This window comes from Falco punctatus, assembly GCF_963210335.1.
Source record: "Falco punctatus genome assembly, chromosome: 19".
NCBI classification, from domain to species: domain Eukaryota; kingdom Metazoa; phylum Chordata; class Aves; order Falconiformes; family Falconidae; genus Falco; species Falco punctatus.
In genome coordinates, this window is record NC_137599.1 from 2297983 (window position 1) to 2320767 (window position 22785).

Sequence of the window (22785 nt, forward strand, 5' to 3'; positions counted from 1 at the left end):
GCCCCGCAGTCCCGCCGGGGCTGTTCCCTCACCGCGCTCCGAGCCGCCCCGAGGCCGCGGGGACGGAGCGGGGCGGGCGCGGGGTGGTACGTGCCGCTCCCCGCGGGCTGGCGGTGGGCGCGGCCGGCCCCGCCCCCTCTTCCTCTCCGCCCGGCCGCCGCCGCCGCCATGAGGTGAGGGGGCAGCGCTCCGGCGGGCCGTGGGGCTGCCCCGGCGGCGGTGGGGAAGCCTTAATAGCGGGATGACCGAGGAGATGGCCTCAATAGCGGGGGCTTCCTAATGGCGCTGCGGGAGGGGCTCCGGCCCCTGCGGGGCGGCTGCGGCCTCCTCAGGCCGCGGGGGAAAATGGCGGTTGGGCCCGGCGCAGGGGAGGGGGCGAAATGGCGTCCGGGCCCGGCGCTGAGGGGAGCCCGGGGGGTGAGAGGCGGGGAGGGGGCCCTGAGCGGGGCTGGCCGCGCAGCTCCGGGGCTCTGCGGCCCTTGGCCGCTCCCCCTTGCTCGTCGTGCTGCCGCGGCAGCCTCGCTGCGGCCTATCCCGGGCCTTCAGCCGCTGCGGGGGCTCCATCCGGCCGCGGGAGCCTGCGTGGTGCTGAGCTGCCTGCCTGGTTCTCCGCAGTATGCTCCGGCTCCAGAAGAGGCTGGCCTCCAGCGTCCTGCGCTGCGGCAAAAAGAAGGTCTGGCTGGATCCCAACGAAACCAATGAGATCGCCAACGCTAACTCGCGTAAGGGATCGCCTCTCGCGGACCGGGCCCTGCTGCGCGTCGCTTGTGTTGCCCCTTGTGGAAAAGGGATGCGTCAGGGATGCAGGGAGAGGGTTTTTTACTAGCTCGGTAGCACTGAGTTTGGTTTAGGTCAAATTCTGACACCTGAGCAACTGCTTTGTACTTCAAAGTGGAAGTGAGTCCAGCAGCAGCATTTAGAGTTCCTCAGCGCGCTGATGCGGTGCCTGGTGGGTTCTCCTTAGTGGCTTTAGTGATGTCCTCAGAGATAAATAATGAGGAAGAAATGGGGTGAGGGAAAGCAGCTCCAGCAGCGTCCCTGGGCTTTAGGGGTCTGGCTTGTCCTTTGCGTTGGATCCTTTTCATCCAAGCAGGATTGAAGTCTGTACTTGCCTACCGTGTCCCCTTGTTGCACAGAACACATTGGAACGCAGAGTTTATTTCTTTAGGTCAGCAGATCAGGAAGTTGATTAAGGATGGCCTGATCATCCGCAAACCTGTCACCGTTCACTCCCGTGCCCGATGCAGGAAGAACACCTTGGCCCGCCGGAAGGGCAGGCACATGGGCATCGGTAAGTGCCGGCTCCCCCCTGGGAACAGCAGAACTGTCTGGTTTTCTGTTGCACACGGTCCACCTACAAGCAACAATCTCCAAGAGTCTTGTGGCAGGACCTAAAAATACACAGTTTGTACGTTAATAGTTTTCTTCTTGAAGTAAAGAGGTTAAATTTTGCTTCAGCAAAAGACTCCCTTGTTCAACTTGCAGAAGTTTGGCCTCTTTCTCATCCTCTTTTCCCTCTCTAGGTAAGAGAAAGGGTACGGCAAATGCTCGTATGCCCGAGAAGGTGACCTGGATGAGGAGGATGCGAATCCTGAGGCGCCTGCTCCGCAGATACAGGGAGTCCAAGAAGATAGATCGCCACATGTAAGCCTGCCGTGCCATGCCCAGCTTTGGGTAGCGTGTCCCCACAGTTAAGACACCCCTTTCTTGCTGTGTGCATCTCCTGCAGCCAGCTCCTTGGTGTGCAGATTGATGGGGGGGGGGGGGGGGGGAGGGGCGTGGGGGTGAAAAAACCTTCTCCAGGAAGCATGGCATGAGAGAGCTGCTCTGGAGTAATCCCAGCAGTTCTCCAGACGAGCCCTCTGCCTGCTCGGAGGAGGGAAGAGCCAGTGCAGCAGCAGCAGAGCGACCCTGCCCCTCTCAGCATGCTTGTGTGCCTCGCTGTGCCGTGCCAGGAAGGGTGCGGGATGTCTGGAAGCTGCGCAGTGGTTTGATCTCCCAGGCAAGCCTCATTGACAGTCCGTTCCCTTCTGCTTCGTTAGGTATCACAGCCTGTACCTGAAGGTCAAGGGTAATGTGTTCAAGAACAAGCGGATCCTGATGGAACACATCCACAAGCTCAAGGCAGATAAAGCTCGCAAGAAGCTCTTGGCGTAAGTGCTGCCTCGCTGTTAAGCTTCAGTCTTGTAGGTTGTGAAATCAATTACTTTTTTTTTTTAAAAAAAAAAATAGCTCTGCAGGCAGGTAATTCCGGCCAGCTTCTCTCGCTGGTGGCTCTGTCTGGAGCCCTGGTGAAGAATCAAACCCAAACTGGGTAGGGCTGGCTTGAAGCAGAGAAATACGTGATCCCGGCAGCGCTTTGTGTGTTCCGCTGCAGGTGGAGCAGGTGTTTGTTGCTTGTACAGCTGTGAACCGGTACGTCTACCGGCCACTTGGCTCAGTAAATGATTGATCAGGGAAGGTGAGGAGGCGCAAGAGCCAACGGATTGCAAAATCCTGCTGTTTAGTGGTGAGAAAAAAAAAAAAAAAAAAAAAAAAAAAGCTGGTATCTTAACCTTGGTCTCTAGTAAAGATGTGTGACCCCAGCCAGCCCGAACAGGGTGGTCCCCGGAGCCAGGCGGACAGAACCGAGAGCGGGCGTGTGGGACAGGGGTGGCAGAGCCCGGTGGCGCTCGGGGCCGAGTGGGGACCAGATTGGCTCCTCCAGGAGCTGCGGTTAGAGCTGCGGGTGGCACGTGAGCGCCGGGGCTGTGCTGCCTCGGCACTGCTGTGGCACACCAGGACCCTGTGGAGTGAGAAGAGATGGGGTGGGTGGTGGAGGCGATTCCTGCGTGTTCACAAACTCTTTTGCTTCTCGCAGTGACCAGGCTGAAGCTCGCAGGTCCAAGACCAAGGAGGCTCGTAAGCGCCGTGAGGAACGCCTGCAAGCCAAGAAGGAGGAGATCATTAAAACCCTCTCCAAGGAGGAGGAGACCAAGAAGTAAACGCTGACTGTCTTGTGTACATAATGTTTTCCATCCACGAGCACTCAATAAAACGCCACATCCAGACTCCTCCCGCTGAGGTTTGCGCTCGCTCTCGCCAGTGTTTCTGGAACTGGGAGGGCTGGGAAAGAGCTGCCGGTCCCTGGCTTGGCACTGGGTCTGGTCTGCTCGCCGGGAACCAGAGGAGGTGGTCAGGGTGGGGGTGAGCTGCGGCCTCGGGGGGCTGATGAGGGGAGCAGGGGTCTGCCCTGCTGGCCCCTGGCTGGCTGCTCTGCGTGCCGCCGCAGCTGCCTCCCCTGTCCCACGGGGGACTGTGACACCTCTGCCTGCTGGGCTCGGGTGGGAGAAAAGGGGTCTGGGGGCCTTTCATGCCCCCCGAAAACCCTTCATGGCTCCCGGGGACGGGCAGCAGCACTGGGGCTTGGAGCCCTTCTGAAGCTAGAGCTTCTGGAACCTTCTGGAGAGGGCAGTTTCTGGTGGGGGGGGGGGGTTGGGGCGTGTTCCCCCAGGAAAGGCCCCAGCCAGACCCCAAGGAGCCCCTGTAACCCAGCAGGAGGTGGGCACAGCCCCCCTCCCCCCCCCCCTCCAGCCTCCCTTAAATGACCCAAGCCCACCGCCTGCCCAAGGCCGGGGCGGGGCGGCGGGGAGCTGGTGCCGTTTAACCGGGGAAGGAGCCAACTGTGGTGGCCTTGAGGTGACAGCTGGGGGTGGCACCGGTGTGTGTCCCCTGCCCAGGGTGGGGGGCTGGTGCCCTTGGCCTTGATGGAGACCCTGCTGGTCCTTGGGCTGGAGATCACAGAGCAGGGGGCTGTGCTGCAGCACCCCACCCCCCCCCCCCCCGTTGCCGTGGGGCATAGGCCAGAGCTGACGGGGGGTGTGGGGGGGGGGGTTGGGGTGCTCTGCCCCTGCAGCCCCCCCCCCTCAGCAGCCCCCGGACTCACCCAGGGGAAGGCCACTGCGGGCTGGGACGGGCAGGGGTCTGCGTGTCCCCAGGTGTGAGGGAGCTGGGGCCAGAGCTCGGAGCAGGGACCCCTCCCCAGAGCTGGGTCCAGACCCCGCAGACCCCCCCTCCCCCTCCCCCACTCACCCAAGCGGTTCCTTACCACCTGCGGGTGCTGGGACCCCACACAACTCCACACCGTCGCTGGGGCCAGCGGGGGATTTTATAAACTGGGGGGGTGGGGGGACCAACCGGGGGCTTTTATAACCTGGGGAGGGGGCCCCACCCTCAGCAAACACATCCAAGCCCCCCTCCCCCCATCACACAGGTGATGGAACCGCCTGGGCACCGGGATGGAGGGGATGGGGGGGTCTGGGCCCCGTGCCATGCCCACACACCGTGTCCCAGCGTGTCCCCCCCCCCAGGCCAGCCCACCCCCCCCACCCCGTGCCCCCCCACACCCCCCCCCCCCGCTGCTGCCAGCTCCGTGACTCACCGCACCCGGGCACAGTGTGACTCACGCAGCCACAGCCCCGGTGCCCGTGGGACCCCACGGGGACAGCACCAGGACAAGGGAACTGCGCACCCCACCAGCACTTCGGGGGGGTGGCGGGGGTGGGGGGGGGAGTTGGGGGGTGACCACCTGCACCCCCTCGCCCGGCCACGTGGCAACATCGAAGCTTCTTCAGAAAATGACCTGGTAGCACCAACACCGCGGCGGCAGCAGCGTTTAATTTTGGATCTCGGAGCATCCCGGGAAGGGCGATGGGCGCTGCCCGGGCGCGGTGGGGGAGGGGTGGTGGGGGAGGGGTGGTGGGTTTATTGCTTGGGCGAACCGAGCGCACGGCACAGGGCAGGGCATGCACGTGTGGGGCTGCACACGCGTGTGTTAGTGCACGGCTGTGGCGTGTGCGCGTGGAGCCCTGGCGTGCGCACTTGGGATTTGCACACCCGTGCTCACACGCACCCCACCCCCACCCCAGCTGTGCCCGCACACACACCGATGGGCACGTGTGGAGGGGCGGTGGGGGTGGGGGGGGTGTTAAGGAGCAACCGTGTGGGTGCCCCGTCTGGGCCACCCTGGGGGCCACCCCCGTGTCCCCTGCCCCGTGCCAGCGGGGCACGTGCCTCGGGCTGGATCCCGAGGGATGGGGACACTGGGGACAGGCCCCCAGACATGGCTCTGGGGGGGTGGGGGGGTGTCAAGTACTGTCCGGATGGGGCTTCCTGAGGTGCGGTGATCCAGAGGGTGGTGGCACTGGGACGGGGACGGGGACACCACGGGGGCGATCCAGCCGTTGTCCCTCAAATTTCGGTCAGCGCCTCGGCGGGGACCAGCCCCCGCTTCCTCCCGCTGGTCACCCGGACGAGGCCCTGGGTCCTGCCCACACCGACGCAGATCTGGGGTGGGCAGAGGGATGGGTGGCTGGGCGGTGGGACCCCCGCCACGTCCCGCTGATGACAGACCCGGCGAGGCGGTGGCACCGCTGAGGTCCCCCCCCCCCACCTGGTTCTCCCTGAGGCTCATGCGCCCCTGCTCCTTGTCACCCTGCACGGCGCGGCAGCTCCTCCAGACGCTCTCGCCGGGACGGACGCGCTGCACGAAGTTGGCCGGGAAGAAGCCCAGCCGGTCGCCCACCTTTCCCTGCGGCACGGCCGAGCGGCGGCTGAGACCCCCGAGACCCCCCCCCCGCCTCCCCCTCGCTGCACCAGCGACTGTCCCCCCACCCCGAGCCCCCCCTCCCCGACCTTCCACCAGTCCTCGTTGGAGTCATCCACCAGCGTCACCCTGTCCCCGGGCCTGTGAGGGGGGAAGCGTGGGGCAGTGTGGGGCAGCGTGGGGATGTCCCCCTGCTCTGCTGCCCCCCCCGGCGTTGCAGACCCCCTCCCCACTCACTGCAGTGCCAGGTCCTGGTGCTCCTGTGGCACGAACTTGTAGAGAGCCACGTAGGAGAACATGGGCACCCCGTCCCGCCGCGCCGAGCCCCGGGCAGCCTGCGGACACAGCCCGGCCTGCCCCACGGCCCCCACCCCGCCCCACGGCCCCCACCCCGCCCCACGGCCCCCAGTCCTTGCACCGTTATCTCCCACCCTGCCCCATTGTCCCCAGTCCTTGCCCCATTGTCCCCACCCCAGCATCATTGTCCTCAACCCAGCCCCTGTTGTCCCCAGCCCAGCCCTGTTGTCCCCAGCCCAGCCCTGTTGTCCCCAGTCCTTGCACTGTGGCCCCCAACCCAGCCCCATTGTCCCCAACCCTGCCCCGTGGCCCCCAGCCCTTGCCCCATTGTCCCCAGTCCCTGCCCCGTGGCCCCCAGCCTTTGCCCCATTGTCCCCAGTCCCTGCTCCGTGGCCCCCAGCCCTTGCCCCATTGTCCCCAGTCCCTGTCCTGTGGCCCCCAACCCAGCCCCATTGTCCCCAGTCCCTGCCCTGTGGCCCCCAACCCAGCCCCATTGTCCCCAGTCCCTGCCCCGTGGCCCCCAACCCAGCCCCATTGTCCCCAACCCTGCCCCGTGGCCCCCAGCCCTTGCCCCATTGTCCCCAGTCCTTGCACTGTGGCCCCCAGCCCAGCCCCATTGTCCCAACACCCCCCGTGGCCCCCAGCCCAGCCCCATTGTCGCCAACCCTGCCCCGTGGCCCCCAACCCAGCCCCATTGTCCCCAGTCCCTGCCCCGTGGCCCCCAACCCAGCCCCATTGTCCCCAGTCCTTGCACTGTGGCCCCCAGCCCAGCCCCATTGTCCCAACACCCCCTGTGGCCCCCAACCCAGCCCCATTGTCCCCCACCCTGCCCGGTAGCCCCCAGCCCTTGCCCCATTGTCCCCCAGCCCCACGCCAGTGTCCCACCCCTCTGCCCCACAGACCCCTTCCAACACCCCCTCCTGCCCCACAGCCCCAGTGCATCACCCGAGCCCCCACCCTTCATCCCCACCCTGCCCCCCACCCCGCACCCCCACCTGCTGCCTGGGACTCTTCTCCACGCTGTCCCTCTCTGCTGCAGTGACATCTGCTGAGACAGGGGGACAGAGTCAGCCCTGACACCCCCATAGCCCCCCACCCCCCACCCCCAGTGCCACCCCCTTACCGCTGTCACCTGGGCTCCCCGTGCCACTCGGGGTGTCCCTGCTCTCTTCCCCAGCGGCCACCTTGTCACCCTAGAGCAGAGGGAGGGCTTGGGGGGGGTCCCTCCCACACCCCCCCAGTGCCCCCCACCCCACCCCGATCTGGGGGGTACCTGGATGCCGGGGGGCAGCTCGGGGGGGCCAGCACCGTGTGCCAGGGAGGTGCCGAACCGCAGCGCCTCGTACACCGGGTCCACACCAGGGTCTAGGGGAGGGGGGGAGGGGCACAGGGGGTGTCAGGGCCCCCCCAGCCCAGCCTGCACCCCAGGGGGAGGGCACACCCCATGGTGGGTGCAGGCTGGCTCTGCGGTTCGGCCGGGGGGGCTCTCCTGAGGGTGGGGGGGCTCACCTGGGGGGGGGTCACCCTGCGATGAGCCCCCCTGCTCCGGCAGCAGCAGGGGCGAGCTGAAATTGCGGCGGAAAGAGGTGGCCTGGGGGGAAAAATGGGGGGGGCGTGGTGGGGTGGGAAAAAGGGGCACCCAGCACCCCGGGGTGGGGTGGGGGGAAGAACTGGGGTGCTGGGGAGGTGCTGTGCCCCTGGGGTGGGGACCCCCCCCCATCCCCGCGTTCATGGGCACGTGGACAAGTGCACACGCGTGTGCACAGCCATGCACGCCAGTGCCTGCAGCCCCCCGGGAATAGGGCTGTGTCAGGGGGGGACAGGGCTGTGTCGGTGGGGGCGGGGGGGGTGTGTAGGTCTGTGTGTGACCCCCCCCCTGCCCCCCCCCAGCACCTACCGTCTTGCCAGGGCACTGCTGGTGTGAGATCCCCTCGGAGCACCAGAGGTGCACGCCGGCCTTGCACGCCTTGCACCGCAGGCCCTGGCGCGAGTTGCCTGCAGGCAGCGAGGGGGGGAGGGGAGGGGGGGGTCACGGCCAGGGGGAGGGGCTGCCCTCCCCCCCCCCCCCCCAATTCCCCCCCCCCCTCCCCTAATTGACCCCCCCAGCACCCACCTGCGATGAGCTGCCGGCACAGCTCGCACTGGCAATGCTTCTTGAAGATGTACTGCTGGAAGCCGTGGGTGCGGGGGGGACACGGGGGGGTCCCGGGGCTCTGCCCCCCCCCGCCCGGCCGTGGGAAGAGGCTCTCCACGCTCTTGCTCCGCAGCAGCGTCCGCAGGGACAGTGACCGCTTCAGCCGCTGCATCTGCCGGAGGGACCCCCCCCCGGCTGGCAGTGACCCCCCCGGCGGTGGCAGGGGGCCTGGGAGAGGTGGGGGAGACCCCCAGGGGTGGCAGGGACCCCCCTGGATGGCAGTGACCCCCCCAGGGGTGGCAGTGGGCCCGGGAGAGGTGGGGGAGACCCCCAGGGGTGGCAGGGACCCCCCTGGATGGCAGTGACCCCCCCAGGGGTGGCAGTGGGCCCGGGAGAGGTGGGGGATACCCCCAGGGACGGCAGTGACACCCCCAGGGATGGCAGGGGTCCCAGGAGAGGGGGGGGGGGACCTCAGGAATGGCAGTGACACCCCTCAGGGGTGGCAGGGGGCCCGGGAGAGGTGGGGGGGGGGCCTCCAGGGGTGGCAGAGACCCCCTGGATGGCAGTGACCCCCCCAGGGGTGGCAGTGGGCCCGGGAGAGGTGGGGGAGACCCCCAGGGATGGCAGGGACCCCCCCCGGATGGCAGTGACCCCCCCAGCGGTGGCAGGGGGCCCGGGAGGGGTTGGGGGGACCCTCAGGGATGGCAGCGACCCCCCCGGATGGCAATGACACCCCCCCCCCCCAGGTGTGGCAGAAATCCCGAGAGGGGCCGGGTGGGCCCCCCAGGGATGGCAGGGACCCCCCGGGTGGCAGGGACCCCCCCAGGGATGGCAGGGTCCCCTCAAAGGGTCGCAGGGATCCCGGGAGGGGCCGGGGGGGACGCGCTGGGGTGGCAGGGACACCCCCAGGGGTGGCAGGGACCCCGGCCGGGGGTGGGGGGACCCCTCACAGGGCAGCAGGACCCCAGCGCCCCCCCCCCCCCCGCCCCCGCCCGCGCTGCACCAACCCAGCCCAGCCGGGGATGCGGGTCAGCGGGGCCGGGGGGGGGGCCGGGGTTGAACCCCCCCGCGACACCCCAAAGCGGCTGGAAGCGCCCAGGACCGGGTGCACGGTCGCCCCCCTCCCCCCCGGTGCCCCCCCCGTGCCCCCCCGGCCGTACCTTGGTGCCGTGCCCGGCCCCGGGGCCGGGGGGGGGCGGCTGGGGGGGCCCCGCCGGTTCGCTCTCCCCGGGCGGCTCCGTCATGCGCCCGCCACGCCCCCGTTCCCCCCCCCCCCGCCTCCTCCGCTGTCGCGACAGCGCCACGAGCCGGTCGTGACAGCGCCGCGCTCAAGCTTGCTGCCAGCCCCACCCCGCTGGGGGGGAGATACAGGGATATGCTAATCTTTGGCTTCCCATTGGCTGCCGCGTCTCATGGGGCGGGGCTTGCCCCCCATCACCAGGCGTCGCATATGGGGGGGCACTGAGGGGGACCCCCCCCATGGACAGCGTGAGGGGGGGCAGCACCCACAGACCCCCATTTGTACCCGGGGGGGGGGGCAGCACCCACAGACCCCCCCCACCCCCCGATTTGTATCCGTGGGGGGGGCAGCACCCACAGACCCCCATTTGTACCCGGGGGGGGGGGGGCAGCACCCACAGACCCCCCCCATTTGTACCCGGGGGGGGGGCAGCACCCACAGACCCCCCATTTGTATCCGTGGGGGGGGCAGCACTCATAGACCCCCCATTTGTATCCGGGGGGGGGGGCAGCACCCACAGACCCCCCATTTGTACCCGGGGGGGGGGGGGCTTACCCAGGGGTCCCCCTGTTTGCACCCTGGGGGGGGCAGCACCCATTGACCCCCTCATAATGGAGGGGGGGGGGGGTCAGCTCTCATGTGCCCCCACATTGTCCCTTGGGGGGGGTTGGGCAGCACCGATTGACACCCTCCCATTTGCATGCGGGGGGGGGGGGGGGGGGCAACACACACGGACCCCCCCCATTTGCACGCAGAAGGGGGGGGCAGCACCTATGCACCCCCCACCCCCCTCCTTGGACACCCCATTCCCCCTCCCCACCATCCAAGGGGAGGGGGGGCAGCACCCGTATCCCCCCCCCCCTCATTAACACCCCATACCCCCTTCTTTGATATCGGGGGGGTGGGGGTGTCGGTGCCCCCCTCCAGCAACCCCCCCTTTTTCTCCCCCAAATGAGCCAAATTGGGGGGTAATTAGAAGAATTAACGTGCAGCGGGGGCTGGCACGGGGCGGCCCTGGCTGGTCGCCCTGGACAGGGTGGACTGGAATGGCTGGGGGGGGACAAGGGGGGGGGCAATGTCCTTGGCTGGGCTGGGACAAGGGGGGGGGGACACAAGGGGGGGAGGACACAAGGGGGAGGGGCCACAAGGGGGGGGGGGGCAATGTCCTTGGCTGGGCTGGGACAAGGGGACAGGGCATGGTTGGGGGGGGGGGGGGATGGACACCAGCCCCGCGTGTCCCCTCCCGTTCCCCCCCCCTCGCTTTGTATTAACAACAAACAAAAGGTGGGGACCCCCCCCGGGACCCGCCCCCCCTCCCAGTATTTACTGTCAACTCCCTAAACTGGACCCAACTGGGCCCACCTCTCCCTCGCCCTATAAAAGTGGTGGCGGGGGACACACCAACCTGTGTCCCTCCCTGCTGTCACCCTCTGTGCGCGCGCGTGTGTGTGTGTGTCCCCCCCCCGCGAGGACACCCCCCCACCATCACCATGCTCTTCTGGCACGGGCAAACTGACCACTACTGGTCCAGCACTGGGGAGATGTACCCCATCCCCAGCCCTGGGCTGCTCAGGTACCCCCCCGCCCCCCCGCAGCATCCCTTGCTTTTGGGGAAACTGAGGCACAGCTGAGCACCCACTTTTTTTTGTTTTTTTTTTTTGGGGGGGGGATGTACCCCATTCCCAGCCCTGGGCTGCTCAGGTCCCCCCCCCCGCAGCATCCCTTGCTTTTGGGGAAACTGAGGCACAGCTGAGCACCCATTTTTTTTTTTTTTTTATTTTTGGGTGGGGGGATGTACTCCATCCCCATCCCTGGGCTGCTCAGGTACCCCCCCGCCCCCCCGCAGCATCCCTTGCTTTTGGGGAAACTGAGGCACAGCTGAGCACCCTTTTTTTTTTTTTTTTTTTTTTTTGGGTGGGGGGATGTACCCCATTCCCAGCCCTGGGCTGCTCAGGTCCCCCCCCTGCAGCATCCCTTGCTTTTGGGGAAACTGAGGCACAGCTGAGCACCCACTTTTTTTTTTTTGGGGGGGGGGGGATGTACCCCATCCCCAGCCCTGGACTGCTCAGGTCCCCCCCCCCGCCCCCCCGCAGCATCCCTTGCTTTTGGGGAAACTGAGGCACAGCTGAGCACCCACTTTTTTTTTTTTTTTTTTTTTTTTTTTTTTTGGGTGGGGGTATTTCCCACAGGGACCCCCCCGTGCTGCCCTACCTGAAGGAGGAACCCAACGGCGTCTCCACCTCGCAGCCCCCCTGCCCGGCTTTCCAGTACATTCTCTGCGCCCCCACCTCTCCCGCCGTCCGCCACCACCAGGAGACCCTCACCTACCTCAACCAGGGTGAGCTGGGGGGGGGGGCGGGGGACACCCCGGGGGGTGGGGTCCTCCCCCTCTCTGGGGGCTCAGCACCCATTTTTGATGCCCCCCCCCCCCCCCAGGGCAGTCCTATGAGATCCGCATGGTGGGGACCCCCCGGGTGGTACCCGGTGGGGAGGGGCGGAGGATGCTCAAGGTGAGACTGGGGGGGGCGGCGCCCCCAAAATAGGGGGGGGGGGGGCTCGGGGTGTGTCTGGGGCAAAGCTCGGAGGTTCGGTCCCAGTTCAGCCCCAGTTCAGTCCTGGCTGAGCCCCAGTTCAGCCCTAGTTCGGTCCCAGAACAGCCCCAGTCTGGCACCAGTCCAGCCCCAGTCTGGCACCAGTCTAACCCCAGTCCAGCCCCAGTTCACCCCCAGTCCAGCCCCAGCTCAGCCCTGGTCCAGTGACAGTTAGGTCCCAGTCCAGCCCCAGTGCAGCCCCAGCTCGGCCTTCCTAGTCCAGCCCCAGTTCGGCCCTCCCAGTTCAGCCCCAGTTTAGTCCCAGTTCAGCCCCAGTTTAGTCCCAGTTCAGTCCCAGTTCGGCCCCAGTCCAGCCCCAGTTCAGTCCCAGCTCAGCCTCAGTCCAACCCCCAGCCCAATCTCCAGTCCAGCCCCAGCTCAGCATCAGTCCACCCCCAGTCCAACCCCAGTTCAGCTCCAGTTCGGTCCCCCCAGCGCAGCCCCGGTCCAGCCCCGGTCCAGCCCCAGTCCGGCCCCAGTCCAGCCCCAGTTCACCCCAGTCCAGCCCCAGTTCGGTCCCAGTGCAGCCCCAGCTCAGTCCCGGCTCAGTCCCAGTCCGGCCCCGCTCAGCCCAGCCCCCCCCTCCCCGCGGGGCCGTGGGCTCAGCCCGCGGGGCCCGATCCTGCGCGCAGAGCGTGGTGCGGGTGGTCTTCCACGACCGGCGGCTGCAGCACTCGGAGCAGCAGCAGCTGCAGGGCTGGCGCTGGAGCCGCCCGGGGGAGCGCATCCTCGACATCGGTCAGTGCCGGGGGGCGGGGGCGCTGGGGGGCTGAGGGGGCTCGAGGGGGCTGGGGGGATCTGGGGGGACTGGGGGGCTGGGAGGGGTGGGGGTCTGAGGGGTCTGGGGGGGCTGGGGGGATCTGGGGGGATCTGGGGGGCCTGGGGGGGCTGGGAGGGGTGGGGGTCTGAGGGGTCTGGGGGATCTGGGGGGACTGGGGGGGCTGGGAGGGGTGGGGGTCTGAGGGATCTGGGAGGTCTGGGGGGATCTGCGGGGGCTGGGGGGGCTGGGAGGGGTGGGGGTCTGGGGGTCTGGGGGGATCTGGGGGGACTGGGGGGGCTGGGAGGGGTGGGGGTCTGAGGGGTCTGGGGGGTCTGGGGGGATCTGGGGGGACTGGGGGGCTGGGGGGGCTGGGAGGGGTGGGGGTCTGCGGGGGCTGGAGGGGGCTGGGGTCCGTTCTCACCCCCCCCCCCCCAGACATCCCGCTCTCCGTGGGCATCCTGGACCCCCAGACCCACCCCACGCTGCTCAACACGGCGGAATTCCTGTGGGACCCCTCCAGGCCAACCTCGGTCTTCCTGCAGGTGGGAGCGGGGCCTGACCCGGGGCTGGGGGGGCCCTGGGGGGTGGTCACGGCAGCTGCCCCCTCCCCCCCCCCCCCCCCCCGCTGCTCCCGGCCAGGTTCACTGCATCAGCACCGAGTTCACGCTGCGGAAGAACGGGGGGGAGAAGGGTGTCCCCCTCCGCATCCAGATCGACACCTTTGGGGTGGGGGGCAAGGGGGACCCCCCCGAGCACCTCCACTCTGCCAGCTGCCTCGTCAAGGTGTTCAAGGTACCAAGGGGGGGGGGGCACCAGCGACCCCAGGGTGACCGGTGCCCCCCCTTCCTGGGAAATCCTGCTCTGAGCATGGGGCGGCGTCTGGTGAGGGGATGCAGGATGGGGGGGTGCAGGGGGTCTGGGTGCACGAGAGGCTGGGTGCGGGGCGGGGGGTGCAGGAGAGGTGGGTGCAGGGTGGGGGGATGCAGGATGGGGGGGTGCAGGGGGGTCTGGGTGGATGAGAGGCTGGGTGCGGGGCGGGGGGGTTGCACCAGGGGCAGGGTGCATGGGGGGGGGGTGGGTACCTGCCGGGGTGGGTAACGTGGGTGCACTGGGGGCTTGGGTGACACAGGGGGGTGGGTGTACAAGGGTCTGGGTGCAGGGGGGGTCTGGGTGCAGGGCGGGTGGGTGCACAAGGGTCCATATGCACGGGGGGGGTGGGTGCATGGGAAGGTGGGTGTACTGGGGGTCTGAGCATCCCAGGGGTCTGGGTGCCTGGGGGTCTGGGTGTTGGGGGACCTGGGTGGTCCCGGGGGCCAAGCTCACGCCCCCCCGCGCAGCCCAAGGGGGCCGATCGGAAGCAGAAGACGGATCGGGAGAAGGTGGAGAAGCAGCCGGGGCTGGAGCGGGAGAAATTCCAGCCGGCCTACGAGAGCACGGTGCTGAGCGAGGTGGGACCCGGCCCTGGCACCCCCCACTGCGGGCTGGGGAGCCCCCCGAGCCCCCGCGCCCCCCTGAGCCCCCCCTCCATCCTCAGTGCGCCCCATGGCCGGACGCGCTGGGTGCACCCCACAGCCCCCCGGGCACTCCAGGGCTGCCGTCTCCTCACCCCTTCAAGCTGCTGAGCCCTGAGAGGTAAGTGGGACCCCCCCGGACCCCCACCCACCGCCAGGGTGCCCTGCTCAGCCCCGGCCCCCCTCCCCGCAGGGGGTGTGTGTCGCCCACCTGCGCTGCCGAGAGCCCAGCGGAGAGTCCCGGTGAGGTGAGGGTGCTGCTGGTGCAGCCTGGTGCCCCCCTGTGCCCCCCCCCGGACCCCCAGGGGGGGGTTGGCTGGGCTGGGAACCTGCCCGCTGGGTCCGTGCCCTGGCTGAGGCTCCCATCCTGCTGCCCGCAGGTGCTGAGCCCCTGCGCATCCCCCCTGGAGACGCAGCAGTGGCTGCACAAACGCCGCTTCTCCGCCTACGCCCGCGTCTTCGCCAGCTTCACAGGTGAAGCCACGGGTGGCCCCAGGCTGGGGAGGGGGGGACAAAGCCAGCCCCTGTGGCTGCCCCCCACCTGAGCCCCCCCACCCGCAGGCGCCGACCTGCTGAAGCTCTCCCGCAGGGACCTCATCCAGATCTGCGGAGCCCCCGACGGCATCCGCCTCTGCAACGCGCTGGCGGGCAGGTGGGCTCGGGCAGCTCGCGGGGCCCCTCGCCGCCTCTTCCCGGGGACCCCCAGGAGCCCCCACTGTGCCTGGATGGATCCCACCCCCCGCAGACCCCCCTCTTGCCTCCGCAGGTGCCCGCGGTCCCGGCTGACCCTCTACGTCTTGCGGGAGCCCACTGGTGGGGCCGAGGGCGCGGAGGAGGGATGCTCAGGTACGGGGGTTGCACGGGGCAGCGCGGGGATGGAGGGTCCCTGCTCACCGCCCCCTCCCCATCCCGTCCCCAGGGCTGTACCAGGAGGTGCACCTGGAGGAGCTGACGGTGGCCGAGCTGACCGGGAAGCTGGCCGAGCTGCTGGGGCTGCCCGTGGGCCAGATCCTGCGGCTGGCCCGGCAGGGACCCTCCGGCATCCACATCCTCATCAGCGATGCGGTAAGGACCCCTCGGTCCATCCAGCCCGGCTCCTTGGGATCCCCAACCTGCTCCCATGGGCGCCCCTCACTGCAGCGGGATGGGGGTCTGGGCTCTGGGATGGGGGTCTGGGCTCCAGGATGGGACACGCACCCCCAACCTGGCCCCCCTCCCCTCACCCCCCCTGCCCCACAGATGATCAGGAACCTCCTGGATGAGACGTGCTTCATGGTGGCCATCAGCAAAGGTAACGTGGTGGCCGTGGGCAAGCAGAGCTGGGCAGGGGCCGATGGCCCTGGCTGAGCCGTGTCCCTGGCAGCACACGGCCCGGAGGGGTACCACCTGGTGCTGCGGTAGGACCTGGCCCCCGGAGCTGTGTCACCCCTGGGAAGGGACATCGCCCACCGTGCTGGAGCGAGCTGTGCCGGGATGGAGAGAGGAGCCCATGGCTGGCACCGTCCCGGAGAGCCAGCCCTGCCAGTGCAGCTCGCCATCCCCCCATCCCCGCCAGGCTCGCCATCCCCCCCATCCCCGCCAGGCTCCCCATCCCCCCATCCCCGCCAGGCTCCCCATCCCCCCCATCCCCGCCAGGCTCACCCAGCCCCTCGTGCAGTGGGGCGAGAGGCATGGGTCCCGTCCTGGCTGCCGGCTGGTCTCCATCCCTGTCTCCATGCACTGATGGCAGCCGCGTCCCCAAACCCTCTGCATCCCCAAACCCACCATGTCCCCAAACCCACTGTGTCCCCAAACCCTCCGTGTCACCTTCGCCTCGTCCCTCTTTTGTATTAAAGGACGGAGGGAGCAGCCTTGAGCATGGCCTCATCGCTGCGGCACCTGCTGGCCTTCGGGCAAGGGGTCCCCGGGGTCCCGCACCTGCTGTGGGGCACAGTCCCATGGTTTTGGGGAGCCCCTGGGACGGGTTGGGGACAGACCCTGTCCCCCAGCAGCAGGTGAGAAGCAGGGGTGGTGCTGGGACACCCCCCGGACCAGGGCTGCCATCAGGGGGTCGGCAAACACTGAGAGCAGACAGCAGCGAGTGTGGGGGGCAAGGGCAGACCCAGGCCCACAGACCCATCGCTGGTGGGGGCAGGGAACACCCACGACCCTCCCCAAAACACACACGGGCGGGGGGAGTCGGGGCTCGGACCCCCCAGCCCCTTCCCCACCGCCCCATAGTCGCACCCGGTGCATCACAGACAAGTGACAACCCAGCTACATATATATATATATATATTTACTTTTAGTTAATGGCATTATTATATCCACACAGCGTCAAGGAAAGCACAGATTACAGTATCATTAAAATAATATTTTACAGATCTCTCTATAATATCTACATATATAATCAAGGGAGTGTATGACAAGGTTCCAGCTCGTGTGTCCAGCACCCCAGACTGACCAGACGCCCTGAGCCCACCCCAGTTTAAAAACGCATTAAAAAGAGCGGGATGGGGCAGCCCTGCCCCCCATCACGGGGGTCTGCGGGGACAGGCCCCCCCACCTCCGCCGGCCCCGCTGGGCCAAGCAGCGGGATGGGAGCGGAGCTGGAGGATGAGAGCATGGACCAGGGGGGGTTGCATAGAGGAGGGGGAATAATCCCGGCTTAGCAGCCGCTGAGCTGACGGTTGGGGCCAGCCAAGGAAAACCACGGTGAGCCCAGAAGCATCGTCAGGGATGGAGGAAGGTCCATGGCTGAAGAGCCCTGGGGAAAGGGCAGGGTGCTGGGGGATGCTGCATCTCCCCCCCCCCCTCCCCCGCAGCCTGGGTGCCCTCCTGGGGCTGTACTTACTTGTCTCTTAAAAAAAAAAATATAAAAAAATCAATAATAACCTCCATTTAGGTGAAGCCAGGCAACCCTATGCACCAGCTGCCAGCACAGCCAGCACGGCCCACCGTGACAGCCAGCGCCGCAGGGCAGTGCCAAGGGACCAGCCGAGGTGGCACCGGCGATGCTGTGCCAAGGTGTCCCCCCTGTACGGGACCCCCCTGGGATGCTGTGCCCCCTGTACAGGACCCCAATGGGATGCTGTGCCAAGGTGTCCCCCCTGTACGGGACCCCCCTGGGATGCTGTGCCCCCTGTACAGGACCCCCCTGGGATGCTGTGCCAAGGTGTGTCCCCTGTACGGGACCCCCCTGGGATGCTGTACCCCCTGTACAGGACCCCCCTGGGATGCTGTGCCAAGGTGTCCCCCCCTGCGTAGGACGCTGTGCCAAGGTGTCCCCCCTGTACGGGACCCCCGGTGACAGCAGTCACCCAGGGGGGCTTGGCCAGCCACCCAGGCAGGGTGCCGGGGGTGCAAGCCAAGGGGGGGGCTGAGGGGCAGGGGGGACATGTCCCAGGCTGGCCAGGCATGGACCAAAGCTGTGAACGAGAGGAAAGTGGCTTCTTGTCCCCCCCATCCTTTTTTTTGGCCCTATGGGACTCCCTGGGGGTCCTGGCTGCCCCTGCCAGGCTTCAGCACCGAGAGCGAACAGAACCCCCGGGGCAGCTTGCTGGGGTGCCAGAAAACACTACAAAACCGTGTAACCGCCCCCCCCCCCCCCCAAACAACTCCCCCTGACCACGTGACCGCAAGAGGCCACGTTTTAAATGTTTTAAACCTCATTTTCAGGGCACACGGCAGCAAAGAACCTTGTCATACTGATCTCCCATCCGCCCCCACCCCACCGAAAAAAAACCACCAACCCAAGCCCAACACCATAACACCATGGGCCAGCCATGAACAACACATTCTGAGTAAAATAATAATAATATAAAAAAAAAAAGAAAGAAAAAAGGAAATTACAATGATATTATTTAGAAAATAGGAATTTGTTAAAGGTTTTTCTTCCAATTAACCTCTGTGTTGGCACGTTCCACTTGTCACATCCTCGTTCTCTGCGGGAGCAGTCACAGAACTTGAAGAAAAAGTGCTGCTGTGGGTCTCCAAAGACCAGAAAAACCTCATTTTTGGGCGCATCCCATCTCCTCGCAGCTCCCTGGAGCATCTTGACAGGGGCCCAGAGGGTCTCAGGCTGTTTCCCTACAGGGGTCCCTTCGTCTCTGCCCCCAGTGCCCCCCGAGGACGTTGCGGCCGGGGTGGCTCCATCCCGGGGTGGCTTGATCCCGGGGTGGCTCCATCCCAAGACGGCTGGATCCTGGGATGGCTGGATCCCAAGGCGGCTCCATCCCGGGACGGCTGGATCCCAAGGTGGCTCCATCCTGGGACAGCTGGATCCCAAGGCGGCTCCATCCTAAGGCGGCTCCATCCCGGGACGGCTGGATCCCAAGGTGGCTCCATCCCGGGACGGCTGGATCCCAAGGCGGCTCCATCCTAAGGCGGCTCCATCCCGGGACGGCTGGATCCCAAGGTGGCTCCATCCCGGGACGGCTGGATCCCAAGGCGGCTCCATCCCGGGATGGCTGGATCCCAAGGCGGCTCCATCCCAAGATGGCTGGATCCCGGGACGGCTGGATCCCAAGGCGGCTCCATCCCGGGACGGCTGGATCCCAAGGCGGCTCCATCCCAAGATGGCTGGATCCCGGGACGGCTGGATCCCAAGGCGGCTCCATCCTAAGGCGGCTCCATCCCGGGACGGCTGGATCCCAAGGTGGCTCCATCCTGGGATGGCTGGATCCCAAGGCGGCTCCATCCCGGGACGGCTCCATCACAAGGCAGCTCGATCCTGGCACGGCTCCATCACAAGGTGGCTCGATCCCGGGGTGGCTTGATCCCGGGACGGCTCCATGGCTGGGATCAGGTACCAAAAGGCAGATCCAGGTGAGGACAAAACGCTGCTTTGAGGTGGCCACGCGTGGTCCAGCCTTCGCTCTCCGGCTGGGACGCAATTAGAGGCATCTCGGGGTTGTGGGGCGCAGCGAAGGCAGGACAAGGAATGGGGTAATGGCCAGAGAAGGGCGCAGGGTCTCGGGCTGAGGACCTGAGCGCAGAGGCTGAAAAAAAGACGCGTTTGGCACAAGTAGGGAGCTGGCGAATGGATTTCTCTTCGGTCAGGGCTTGCCCCTCACCGCACCTTCGGGCAGAGCCACTATTTGGCATCACTTACCCCTCAAAAATCAGAATACAAAGCACCCCCACTACGCGCCCGACCCTGAACCTCGGTGCCCGATGGCCCCTGTGGCCACCAGCCCGAAGCCAGGGCCACCCAGCAGGAACACGGGAACACGGTGGAGCAGGAACCACAATTGCCAAAACCCAGCCAGGGGCCGGGATGCTGCTGCGGGCAGGATGGGGGACGGTTGGGTTTGTTTTGTTTTTTTTTTTTTTTTTTTTCCCCCGCTCTACAAAAGGTATTCCTCCAGTAAGACACAGCTTGGAAAATGGTGTTTATTGGTATTTATAAATACAAACAAAAGGAAGAGTCCATTTGAAGACGGATAATTGACTTAAAAGGACACTGTCAAGTAGTTCGAGCTACCTTAATGCTGTCACCCTGTTCGGAAATAATAATAATAATAATAATAATAATGCTTTGGGTTCTGTATTGAGTTTTCCCTTGAAAACTCGGCTCTGTCACAAAGAAATCAATCAGCCCACTACACCCTGGCTTACGAATCTGTTTCAGCTCTCCCCTGCCACAGTATAAACTAAAACCCAAGTGTTTTTCCCCAAATTGTGCAAATCCTGCGATGGCCGGGCGCTGCCCCCGGGCGCACCCGCCGGATCAGTCTGTTACACCGCGGGAAGGGCCAAGATCTTTCACCACCCCGAAAACCAGAGCAAGGATTCCCCGCACCCCCAAGGATAGGAAACGCGCTCGTTGGGGAGAGCGAGCAAGAGAATCCACGGCGCTAAAGAGGATTTGAATAAATAGAAGGGATTAAAAGCGATCTACGGGAAAGGAACTGACAGTGTCCTTTTAACCGCGGGACACTGGATTTCCTCCCAGCAGACCGTGCCGCTGCGGGATAAGCCGGTACAGGTGGGATGGGGAAATCTGAAGTTGGAGGAATAAGGGGGATACAGCTTTGGTGGCGTTAAGCGACCCTTCTGCCTGCCTTGGCAGCTCAGGCGGCGATAATGGGTGGGAAGCAACAGACCTGGCCTCGAAGCAACCCCCCCGGTGAAACCCCAAGCCCCCCACCCCCCGGATTCTCCGGCGTCACGGCGAAGCATCGCTTCCTCGGCAGCTGGGATGGCTCCGGACTCGCTCCTCACTGCCTCGGTCAGCCGGGAACCATCCATAACCACGCGTCCCCTGCGGCAGGGAGAGCGCGACTCCTCACACGTCAGCTCGACATCCCCAAACCTGCGAAGGGTTTGGGCGAGTCCGGCCCCGTCAGACCCTTGGCACCTGCCCATCTCTTCACGCGTTTCATACGGGGCATCCCGAACTGCCAGCATCCAGGAACGCTGGGAGCGCTGGTACGTGCTTCCCCTGGGCTAATCTCGCCTCCAAAGCAGCCGCTACGAACACGTACCCCGACCGCGGGGAGGGACGGGCACGCCGTAACCCCCCCTCGCAGCCAGACGGTCCCTTCGCTGGGGCAAACCACTTACCTGCGGAAGACTCAGCAAAATCCCCCAGCGCTCGCCCCTCGGTGTACAAAACTGGGGCAATAATCGAGGGTGTATTCGCAGCTGTTCCTCCCAGTGAGCCGTTATTTCTTGATCGGGGCAACAAGCAAAAAGATTCTACTTTGCTTTTCCTTGGGGGCAGGATGAAGGGTTGGGAGGGAAAAGACAGGAGTAGGGAACTTACGGTCACTGGAACAGAGACTCTTAACTTTCTCCCTATATCAAGAGAGTTATATTCTTGTCACTGGGATTAAAACCTGAAATGCAAAACAAATTTGGACACCCAATCGCTGACAAAAACCGGCCCTGAAGCCTACAAGAGCTCAGCCCGCAGCGCAGCTCGCTTGCCATTTCAAAATCTTCCCAACGGGTCATCACAGGCTCAGGCTTCTAATGGTAAAAAGTACTTTTTTTTTTAAAAATTGAAATTATCAAGTCCTAAATTTCATTTGGTAAATCTTAAAAAAAAAAAAAAAAAAAAAAAAAGACTGAATTAGAAATCTGTAAAAAAAAAAAAAAGCAGGATGGAGGGAGGGTAAAAAGGAGGGTAAAAAAAAACGAAGCCTGACATTACAGATTTCAAGCTACATCACAACAACCTAGGAAGCCTCTGAGCTGGATGCTACAGGACACAGAAGAAACGGATGAACCTTCGATGTGAGCATGCTCAGGGTGGTCAGCAGGGAATGGGAAGTAGAGAAGCGCAAGTAAATCATGTCTCACAACTGCTGTTTCATTCCCTCGCCGAAAAATGGACACAAAAACTTGTTGGGATTTTCAGGTTTCGGTTTTGTTTTTTGGTTTTTTTTTTGGGAGGGTTTTTTTGTTTGTTTGTTTGGTTTTTTTCTCTTCTGGACAACGGATGCAGGGTTAAAGCATGTTCCTTCCCTCTCCCCCTCTCCCCGTTTCAAAGGATTTCAGTTACTATTCCAACCTCAACAGCAGCAACAGTCATTCTGGGTTCGCAAAAACCTCCCCTCCTTAGCGCAACGATTTCATCTGAGCATGCCCAGCAGGAATGGTTCAGAATTATCCCAATCCACCTACAGAAAAAGCCAACACAGCTCCAGCTCCCGTACTGCGGAGTTCATCAGTTTGCTGGAACAGGTGGGGTGTGTATATGTACGTGTATGGGTGGCTACGGGGGGGCCTGGCGCCACAGCTCTGCTCACTGGCCCTCCCAAATGACACTGGTATCGCTTTCCTTGAAGATACTGGTGTCCACCGTAATTCTACAAGTGTAATTAAATACTCAGTTTGCAAAGACGACCGCTTCCAGTGTCATAGGATGATGCAGCATCTGCAGAAGCGTTGTCTGCTGCCTCCGACCGAGGGAGGTGGAGTCACAGGCGCGAAGTAGGCATGGACTCTAATGTTGGGTAAATGGGTCTGGAAAGACAAAAACAAGGTGTAAAGTGACACGGGCAGCGGCAGCGCAAGTCAAAGCAAAGCTGAAACGGGCTCAGCTTACTCCTCTTCAGACTGCAGCCTAAGGCACATATAAAAACTATAGGCGAACTCCTTTTCCCCAGTGTGACCGCCCCCCCAGCCTGCTCTTGCTGTTATCAGAAAACAGAGTTAGAGGGACCAATTAAAAAATGATGCTCTCCCCGCCCCCCAGATCCCGCGGTGGCGGCGGGGAACGGAACATCTAACCGTACAGACGTGTCCCCTCTTTTGCAAATCAAACGTTCTCATGGCTCCTCTTCCACACAGGGAGACACAGACCCAGGAGGGAATCCCCGGGACACGGAGCACCTTAGATGACCGACAGCTCGTGACAGAGCAGCTCTGGCTCTGGCCCATGCTCCGTCCCCCTCAGGGCCACGCAGGCTCCCCGACAGCAGACTGACCGTGAGAGGATCAGCCCCAGTTATTAGAGGGGAAGCGTCAGTGTAAGAAGCGTCAGTACAACGCGCGCTATCATCCACCGCGTGAATTAGCACCACGGCACATCTGCTGCGCCACAGGCTCGTGGTCCCCCCGTTTAGAAGAGCGCTGGCACCTACGAGCACCTGCAAAACGCCGACTTGCACGCCAGGTCTCCTCCGTTCCCTCCTGCTGCTGCTCAGCGGACGCAGCAATTACCTCTCCTCCCTACCAG

At 64.8% G+C, this 22785-nt stretch overlaps 4 protein-coding genes across 9 annotated transcripts in view; 2 read left to right on the forward strand and 2 right to left on the reverse strand.

The window, feature by feature from the left end:
• Positions 1 to 37: 37 nt before the first annotated feature.
• RPL19 (ribosomal protein L19) lies at positions 38 to 3050 on the forward strand. Its single transcript, XM_080369709.1, has 6 exons — positions 38 to 173; positions 616 to 722; positions 1169 to 1291; positions 1524 to 1644; positions 2043 to 2153; positions 2861 to 3050. The coding sequence occupies exons 1-6, from the start codon at positions 169 to 171 to the stop codon at positions 2982 to 2984; spliced, it is 591 nt and encodes a 196-aa protein (XP_080225835.1). The 5' UTR covers positions 38 to 168; the 3' UTR covers positions 2985 to 3050.
• A 1588-nt stretch (positions 3051 to 4638) lies between these two features.
• Positions 4639 to 9310, reverse strand: STAC2 (SH3 and cysteine rich domain 2). 2 transcript variants are annotated; one of them, XM_080369941.1, is made up of 11 exons: positions 9176 to 9310; positions 7995 to 8187; positions 7779 to 7876; positions 7391 to 7472; positions 7155 to 7246; positions 7005 to 7074; positions 6877 to 6926; positions 5822 to 5856; positions 5674 to 5725; positions 5432 to 5569; positions 4639 to 5325 (listed from the first exon to the last, which is right to left on the reverse strand). In XM_080369941.1, the coding sequence occupies exons 1-11, from the start codon at positions 9257 to 9259 to the stop codon at positions 5230 to 5232; spliced, it is 990 nt and encodes a 329-aa protein (XP_080226067.1). In that variant the 5' UTR covers positions 9260 to 9310; the 3' UTR covers positions 4639 to 5229. The 2 variants fall into 2 exon arrangements, with proteins under 2 accessions (XP_080226067.1, XP_080226066.1); XM_080369940.1 differs by having other exon boundaries at positions 5822 to 5919.
• A 1435-nt stretch (positions 9311 to 10745) lies between these two features.
• Positions 10746 to 21095, forward strand: LOC308055703 (transcription factor CP2-like protein 1; the record flags this gene model as incomplete). Its single annotated transcript, XM_080369991.1, is given in 16 exon segments — positions 10746 to 10828; positions 11445 to 11593; positions 11692 to 11765; positions 12358 to 12464; positions 12466 to 12584; positions 13042 to 13148; positions 13246 to 13398; positions 13944 to 14054; positions 14141 to 14238; positions 14311 to 14365; positions 14498 to 14591; positions 14679 to 14769; positions 14884 to 14963; positions 15037 to 15182; positions 15357 to 15408; positions 15481 to 21095. Coding segments are annotated over 16 exon segments (1557 nt in total). The 3' UTR covers positions 15519 to 21095.
• Positions 21096 to 21469: 374 nt separating this feature from the next.
• The window catches only part of FBXL20 (F-box and leucine rich repeat protein 20), a 42343-nt gene continuing 41027 nt past the window's right edge, over positions 21470 to 22785 (reverse strand). For all 5 annotated transcript variants that reach the window (XM_080369995.1, XM_080369992.1, XM_080369993.1 and 2 more), the window contains one exon: positions 21470 to 22070. In XM_080369995.1, coding sequence (XP_080226121.1) covers positions 21963 to 22070 — 108 coding nt within the window. In that variant the 3' untranslated portion in view covers positions 21470 to 21962. The remainder of the gene's footprint in view (positions 22071 to 22785) is intronic.